Source organism: Lepidochelys olivacea, assembly GCF_965140295.1.
Source record: "Lepidochelys olivacea isolate rLepOli2 genome assembly, chromosome: 6".
Classification (NCBI taxonomy): domain Eukaryota; kingdom Metazoa; phylum Chordata; order Testudines; family Cheloniidae; genus Lepidochelys; species Lepidochelys olivacea.
This window is the reverse complement of record NC_140416.1, coordinates 7802472-7810885: the sequence shown is the minus strand read 5'-3', so window position 1 is coordinate 7810885 and position 8414 is coordinate 7802472. Positions and strand designations below refer to the sequence as shown.

Sequence of the window (8414 nt, the reverse complement as noted above, 5' to 3'; positions counted from 1 at the left end):
GTCACACGGGGGGCCAGTTTCCCGCACCCCAGCGATGGGCTCAGGCTCTCTGCAGACTCAGGCAGCGTGGTTGCGGGGGTCACACTGTAGGGGGCAGTTTCCCGCACCCCAGCGATGGGCTCAGGCTCTCTGCAGACTCGGGCAGCATGGTTGCGGAGGTCAAACTGCGGGGGGCAGTTTCCCGCACCCCAGCGATGGGCTCAGGCTCTCTGCAGACTCGGGCAGTGTGGTTGCGGGGGTCACACTGGGGGGGGCAGTTTCCCGCACCCCAGCGATGGGCTCAGGCTCTCTGCAGACTCAGGCAGCGTGGTTGCGGGGGTCACACTGCGGGGGGCAGTTTCCCGCACCCCACCGATGGACTCAGGCTCTCTGCAGACTCAGGCAGTGTGGTTGCGGGGGTTAGCTGTGGGGGCCAGTTTCCCGCACCCCAGCGATGGGCTCAGGCTCTCTGCAGACTCGGGTAGCGTGGTTGCGGGGGTCACACTGCGGGGGGCAGTTTCCCGCACCCCAGCGATGGGCTCAGGCTCTCTGCAGACTCGGGCAGCGTGGTTGCGGGGGTCACACTGTAGGGGGCAGTTTCCCGCACCCCAGTGATGGGCTCAGGCTCTCTGCAGACTCAGGCAGCGTGTTTGCGGGGGTCACACTGTAGGGGGCAGTTTCCCGCACCCCAGTGATGGGCTCAGGCTCTCTGCGGACTCGGGCAGCGTGGTTGCGGAGGTCAAACTGCGGGGGGCAGTTTCCCGCACCCCAGCGATGGGCTCAGGCTCTCTGCAGACTCGGGCAGCGTGGTTGCGGGGGTCACACGGGGGGGCAGTTTCCCGCACCCCAGCGATGGGCTCAGGCTCTCTGCAGACTCGGGCAGCGTGGTTGCGGGGGTCACACGGGGGGGCAGTTTCCCGCACCCCAGCGATGGGCTCAGGCTCTCTGCAGACTCGGGCAGCGTGTTTGCGGGGGTCACACTGGGGGGGCAGTTTTCCGCACGCCAGCGATGGGCTCAGGCTCTCTGCAGACTCGGGCAGCGTGGTTGCGGGGGTCACACGGGGGGGCAGTTTCCCGCACCCCAGCGATGGGCTCAGGCTCTCTGCAGACTCGGGCAGCGTGGTTGCGGGGGTCACACGGGGGGGCAGTTTCCCGCACCCCAGCGATGGGCTCAGGCTCTCTGCAGACTCAGGCAGCGTGGTTGCGGGGGTCACACTGGGGGGGGGCAGTTTCCCGCACCCCAGCGATGGGCTCAGGCTCTCTGCAGACTCGGGCAGCGTGGTTGCGGGGGTCACACGGGGGGGCAGTTTCCCGCACCCCAGCGATGGGCTCAGGCTCTCTGCAGACTCGGGCAGCGTGCTTGCGGGGGTCACACGGGGGGGCAGTTTCCCGCACCCCAGCGATGGGCTCAGGCTCTCTGCAGACTCAGGCAGCGTGGTTGCGGGGGTCACACTGGGGGGGCAGTTTTCCGCACGCCAGCGATGGGCTCAGGCTCTCTGCAGACTCGGGCAGCGTGGTTGCGGGGGTCACACTGTGGGGGGCAGTTTCCCGCACCCCAGCGATGGGCTCAGGCTCTCTGCAGACTCAGGCAGCGTGGTTGCGGGGGTCACACTGTGGGGGGCAGTTTCCCGCACCCCAGCGATGGGCTCAGGCTCTCTGCAGACTCAGGCAGCGTGGTTGCGGGGGTCACACGGGGGGGCAGTTTCCCGCACCCCAGCGATGGGCTCAGGCAGGTGTTTCTGAGTCAATCCCCCCTGCCCGCTCCGGCAGCCCGGGTCGCGGTCCCCTGGCGGGGAAGGGGCCGGCCCTGGCTCTGCGGCGGCGCGGTCCCGGCGGCTGCAGCCCGGCCGGACGCGGCGGGCGGGCGGCGATGGCAGCGGCAGGCGCGGCGCGGGGCTGAGCCCGCAGCCCGCCCCGGCTCCCCGCCATGGCCAAGCAGTACGACGTGCTGTTCCGGCTGCTGCTGCTCGGGGACTCGGGCGTGGGCAAGACCTGCCTGCTCTGCCGCTTCACCGACAACGAGTTCCACCCCTCGCACATCTCCACCATCGGTACGGGCCGCGCCGGGCCTCGGGGGGCTTCCGCGGCCGGGCGCTTGGCTCCTGGCGCATCTTCCCCGGCGCCGGCACGCTGATTCCGGGGCGCTGGGCAGGTGCACTGGTGCCGGGGGGGCTGGGTATGGGGCTGTGGGCGTTGGGGGTAGGGGTGCACTGATCGGGGGGGCTGGGCATGGGGGTAGGGGACCAGGTCTGGGGGGTGCACTGGTGCCGGGGGGGGCTGGGCATGGGGGTAGGGGACCATGTCCGAGGGGTGTACTGGTGCCGGGGGGGCTGGGTATGGGGCTGTGGGCGTTGGGGGTAGGGGTGCACTGATCGGGGGGGCTGGGCATGGGGGTAGGGGACCAGGTCTGGGGGGGGGTGTACACTGGTGCCAGGGGAGGGCTGGGTATGAGGGCAGGGGACCAGGTCTGGGGGGAGGGGTGCACTGATGCCGGGGGGCTGGGCGTGGGGGTAGGGGACCAGGTCTGGAGGGAGCGGGCGCACTGATGCGGGGAGGGCTGGGTATGAGGGCAGGGGACCAGGTCTTGGGGGGAGGGATGCACTGGTGCCGAGGGGCTGGGCGTGGGGGTGGGGGACCAGGTCTGGACGGAGGGGTGCACTGGTGCTGGTGGGGGGCTGGGGGTGGGGGTAGGGGACCAGGTCTGGAGGGAGGGGTGCACTGATGCCAGGGGGCTGGGCGTGGGGGTAGGGGACCAGGTCTGGACGGAGGGGCGCACTGGTGCTGGTGGGGGGCTGGGTGTGGGGGTGGGGGACCAGGTCTGGAGGGAGGGGCGCACTGGTGCTGGTGGGGGGCTGGGCGTGGGGGTGGGGGACCAGGTCTGGAGGGAGGGGCACACTGGTGCTGGTGGGGGGCTGGGCGTGGGGGTGGGGGACCAGGTCTGGAGGGAGGGGTGCACTGATGCCAGGGGGCTGGGCGTGGGGGTAGGGGACCAGGTCTGGAGGGAGGGGCGCACTGGTGCTGGTGGGGGGCTGGGTGTGGGGGTGGGGGACCAGGTCTGGAGGGAGGGGCGCACTGGTGCTGGTGGGGGGCTGGGCGTGGGGGTGGGGGACCAGGTCTGGAGGGAGGGGTGCACTGGTGCTGGTGAGGGGCTGGGCATGGGGGTAGGGGACTAGGTCTGGAGGGAGGGGCGCACTGGTGCTGGTGGGGGGCTGGGCGTGGGGGTGGGGGACCAGGTCTGGAGGGAGGGGCGCACTGGTGCTGGTGAGGGGCTGGGCATGGGGGTGGGGGACCAGGTCTGGAGGGAGGGGCGCACTGGTGCTGGTGGGGGGCTGGGCGTGGGGGACCAGGTCTGGAGGGAGGGGCGCACTGGGAGCCTGCCCGTTGTGGTGCGTCGCGGCAGCGCGTTGGGTCCCTGCGAGGGCGCCTGGCCGAGGGACCCGTGGGGGCGGCTGTGGCTGAGCGCTCGGTTCTGGCTCTTTGTTCATCTCCAAGCTGCCCCGAGTGCAGGCGGGGGAGGGGGATCGATGGGCCCGGGATGAGAGAAGCTGCGGGGGAGGGGAATCAATGGGCCCCGGCCGGGGGAGGGGAGGGGGGGAGAAATGTGTGGGGCCAGGCTGGGAACCGCGGAGGAGGGAATCGATGGGGCCAGGTTGAGAGTCATGGGGTGGAGGGGGAAATCGGTGAGGCTGGGTTGGGAACCCTGATCCTTTCCATAGAAGCTCTCCCAGCTCTTGGGTGAGGGGCTGCTGCTGGGGGCCCTGTCACCCATTGCCCACTGTGAGTAGCCCCTGGGGGGCACCGGGGGAACCTCAGCAAGGTTTTCTGGGTGCTCTCTACCCACAAAGGGGCCCCTTGCATCTGCCAGAAAGCTTCCCAGTGTGGTTGATGCGATCATTGCTCTGGGCTCCTCCTGGGCATGGGGGGTGGGGCAAAAATCTTGCAGGCCCTTGGCCTAATGTCAGGGGGTGGGGGAGGAATCCTGCGTACCCCGGTCCGGTGGCTCCTAAGGGGGCTGGGGGCTGCAAGCCCTGCTGCTGGAGCTCCTGGATGTGCTGTTCTAGCTAGTCCCTCTTAATCACTTCCAAACCTGCCTTCGCCTCCGGCGTGAGGGGCTCTGGAGAAGAGTAAAACAGAGGCCCTGGCCGCGCCATGCTCAGGAGAGGCCCTCTGGCGTGTGGTGCTAGGGTGATCAGGCTGGGTGCCGGGGCCGGATTCCAAATTGGGTTTCTCCCCTTCCCAAACCGGGGCGTAGTGTGGCTGTGCGGTTGTGGAGCAGTCGCTGTGCTCTGCCTGAGACCTGGCTGCATGTCAGTGACCGGTGCGTGTGTGGACTGGGTGGAAGGTGCTATTTAAAGTCCATTATTCTATAAATCCACCATGCAGGCTGCCATCTTTTGCCAGGGAGCTTGCTCCCAGGGACATGCCACGGAGGGGCTGTTTTCGGCCTTTAGTGTCTCGTCCTCCCATCAGTGAGCTCTTAACTCAGCAGTTAACGGGAAGGTCCTTGTTCTGCGCTGCCCTGTTTTGTGCTGGGGGATCCTTCACTCTCCTTCTGTGAATCCTGCCCCAAGGGCAACAGATGTGGCAGGGACTGAGTGCTCTGCTCCATTCAATCAGCTGGGCCATCAGAAAAGAAAAGAGCTCCTTAGCAACTGAATCTTTGGGGATCCCAGGGCATGGCTGCTGGTTCCCCTCCCAACACCTTCCCTCCCCCAGGAAAAGGCTCCGGGCCTTGGAACGGTTCCTGTGTAAAGAGACTGGGACGGCTTGGAAAGGCCCCAAGGAGAACAGCTGAGCTAGAGCGGAAATGATTGCCCTGTGGTACCTGCTGCCACTGAGACGAAGAGCATAGCAGGGCCCCAAAGGGCTGGCCGCGAGCGTGCCCCGTAAAAACTTCCATGGCTACGTTAGATGGGATCATTTCATGTAGGGAACAGCAACCCCCATGCTTCAGGGCCACAGGCTGCTGGGAAGGGGCCGTGGCCACGGGCTGCTGGGGCTCGAGAGTGGGTGCAGGCGGGCGCTGAGCCGGTTCCAGTGGACTGCAGCATGAGGTTAGGATCCCCCACTGGGCTGCAGCGCCCCTTGCCCAGTGACGGGACGGACGTTTTCTGGATCTGGTCAGGAGTGGGCAGAAAGTGCTGGGCAGTGGCTTGAGAAACCCCTCCGTTCCCTGGGGCGTGTCCCTGAGCCTGCTTTCTGCTGCCTCCTTTCCTGAGCCTCTGCAGGGATGAGGAGAGGGTTAGGGGCGTGCTCTAGGCCTGGGCCAGCCCCTTCCCACAAGCCAGGGTAACGCCTTTGATGTGCGCTGCAAGCTTCTGGCTTAATAAATTGGCTTCCTGCAGAGGGGAAAGGCTCAGATTCTGCTAGCTCTGATTGGTCTGATCTGACCGCTCTTTCTTACTTACCTTCTGGCTCACGGAGCTCCTCCAGCACTGCACCGCTGGGCAGTGCCACCTAGTGGACTGGGACTCAGGAGAGCAGCTTGCCACTGACCTGCTGGATGACCACGGGCAAGTCACTTCCCTGCTCCGTGCCTCAGTTTTCCCATCCGTACAATGGGGATAATAATACTGACCTGCTTGCTGTACAAGAACTAGGTGGTATTATTTGCTTTCTGCTCTTTTCCTTGGATAGTGTCACTTGCAACCTGGCATTCAGTACGGTCGTCCAGGGTACTGGTACCAGCACGCTCTCCTGTACCCAGGGTTGTGAGCCTTCCCTGACAAAAGGTGCAAGGGAAGCTTTCCCTTCCTGGTGGCTGGCTCCCCAATCCATGAATATACACTAGGAGAGAAATAGGCAGGAGCTGTGATCAGTTGACCAGACTAATTGAACATGACTAGAAACACAGCTCTACAAAATTCTGCTCACTCCATCCAAAGCCCTTGGTTCCTCTGCAGTGGGTGCTCTCCTCCTGCAAGCTTCCAGAGAAGCAAAGGGAACCTGATGTGCTGTGCCCAAGAGCAGTACACTGGCCATGTACAGGAGGTCAGATGCCTCCGGTGAATCAAGCTGCCAGGAGTGGCAGCTCTGCCCCCCCCCCCCCCCGTGCCCACTCAGGGCAGGACAGCTGGAAATGTTCAGAGTTCCAGGAAACTGACTGGTTGAACGCATAGAAATGCAAAGCTGCATTGGATTGTGCCAGTTACTTTCTTCCCTGCAGCAGTTTCTTCTTCCCAGGTGGAATGGCCTGCCCCCTGCAGTACGGCCGGCCGCTAGTTCCCGAGTGTAAGGCGAGAAGGGAGTTAATCATCTCTAGACTGACCTCCCGTGTAGCATTTCATCCCAGTGTTGAGCCCCAAGACTTGTTAGACTGAGGCATTTCAGTCCTCGGGAGGCTAGCCTGTTTGAGCCCCAGGCAGAGACCAGGAGGGACCGAGAGGCCACCATCGCCCAAGTCTCCTGCAATGGCAGGGAATGGATGGGGGGGCCACGCCCAGCTGATTGCAGCAGACAACTTGTGCCCAATGCTGCAGAGGAAGGAGACCCCCCCTCCCAAGGGGGAACATTCCTGCCTGACCCCAGATCTGGTGATCAGCATACCTCAGAGCATGTGAGCAAGAACCAGCCAGTTAAGAAAGAGGATTCTCTGGTCCATGTCAGAGCACCAGACTGCCGTATTCAGTGTGCTGTCTCTGGCTGTGGTCAATTCTTGATGCTCCAGAGGAAGGTGTTGGGGGGAACCCCAGAATACATCTGGCCAATTGTGCATTGGGGAGGAAGGGAAGAAGGCGGAGGAGGAATTTCTTCCTGACCTGTGCAGATGACTGGCGGAAGCCCTGAAGCATGAGGTTGAATTATAGTCATTGTCTTAATTCAGAGCTGCAAGTGTTAGGAGTATGTTAGGAGCAGGCAATTCTGTTCTCCCCACCCCCACCCCAGCGTCTGTGAAGCAAGGGGATGGATGCGGCACCTCTGCAGCAATTCAGACCTATCCCCCCTGCACATGCTGGCTGTAGAAGTTCTCCTACCAGTTGGATTAAAGCATAGGGCAGCTAGAACCAGGAACAGAACTCCTGACTATATATTTCCAGCTTTGCCATGGCTCTGTTGGGTGACCTGGAGCAAAGACCTTCCCATCTCCATGCCTCAGTTTCCCTTTCCACCTGGTGTCTGTTTAGACTGTGAGCTCTTTGGGGCAGGGACTGTTTCTGCACTCTGTGCAGTGCCCAGCACAGTGGGAACCTGATCTGCATTTAGATGCTCCAGGCACTACTGCAATACCCCTAATAATGAATAGAACCACCCTTCTCTCCTCCCACGCTTCCGGTTTCTACTGTCATATGGCTTGTTTTCCACACTCCTCTAATTTCTCGCTCCATAGCTGATGCTGAGCATTTGCTGGCATTGATACGCTATCACTCTGTCAGGGGCACAGATACCCTAATCCAGATCCACCAGGCAGGGTGTCAACTTTCTGCTTCCCAGAGCAAAGGGAGGTGGCTGGGGGGTTGAGTATGGATGGCTCAAGGAGAGGTTTTGAAAGCTTCACAAACTATCTTAGGAGCTCTGTAAATCAGGCAGTGAGTGTTACAATAATCATCTATCAGCTCCACCCATAGTTAAGGTTGCCTGACACTTTCCATTATAAGACCCTTTTTTCAATTGCTTACAACTTTGCCAACCTTTAACTGTTTGTGCTGAAACTTCCCACACTGGGTGTCTGCCTCAGGCTGAATCTCTTTGGAAAGTTTCAGCAAAAATCATTCAGCCATTTCCGAGAATGAGGCTAGGAAAAACCTATTGTTTTGCCCATGTTTTTAAAAAATCATTTCATTGAGAAGCGCTAGCGCCTCTTTGCTTTCGGGCAGGGACTTGTGATTTGGCAGGGGGCTTGCCCGGATGTTGCGGAGCCTTTTGCCATCCTGGTGAAAATTGGTCTATTTTTGGCCAAGTTATTAAGCTCTTGAAAAAACTCCTTTTGCAGGGGCACAATAGAGTCTTGAGTCTGACAGCTAAACGCTCCAAAGATTCCGCCTTCCCTTAGCTGCCCCATTCACGGGCTGAGCGGGGTTCTCTTTGCAGTTGCACGGGCATCTTTAATTCTGGGATCACCTAACCCTTGCGTGCTGGAGCAAGCCTTACAGCACTTTTGGTCTGTATCGATTATTTATATTGCAGTACTGCCTACGGCCTCGGTACCGTCTAGTGGCCCCATTGTGCTGGGTGCTACACAAATATATAAAACATCACAGTCCCTGCCCCAAAGAGCTTGCAGTCTAACTGGTCGAGACAAAGGGTGCTATGGTCACTTAGCAGGTCGGTAGCAGAACTGGAAATGGAGCCCAGGTGTCCTGAGTCCTAGCCCAGTGCTCAATTCATTGGACCATGCTGTCTCTCCAGCACCTGTAAGTTTGACTTGCCAGATTTATCCTGAAGACAGAGGGAAAATGTGAGCGTCGGGGGTTTTATGGCCAGCATTTTAAGCATTC

The 8414-nt window shown here is 61.6% G+C and overlaps 1 protein-coding gene across 3 annotated transcripts in view; it reads left to right on the top strand.

Annotated features, from left to right (window-relative positions):
- Positions 1-1821: 1821 nt before the first annotated feature.
- The window catches only part of RAB15 (RAB15, member RAS oncogene family), a 31156-nt gene continuing 24563 nt past the window's right edge, over positions 1822-8414 (top strand). For 2 of the 3 annotated variants that reach the window (XM_084632513.1, XM_084632512.1), the window contains exon 1: positions 1945-2030. Coding sequence is in view for 1 of the 3 variants with exons in the window: in XM_084632511.1 (XP_084488637.1) it covers positions 1907-2030 (124 nt within the window). In the remaining 2 variants the exon portion in view is untranslated. Of the gene's footprint in view, positions 2031-8414 lie in introns of all 3 variants that reach the window. The other variant, XM_084632511.1, reaches the window with a different exon arrangement.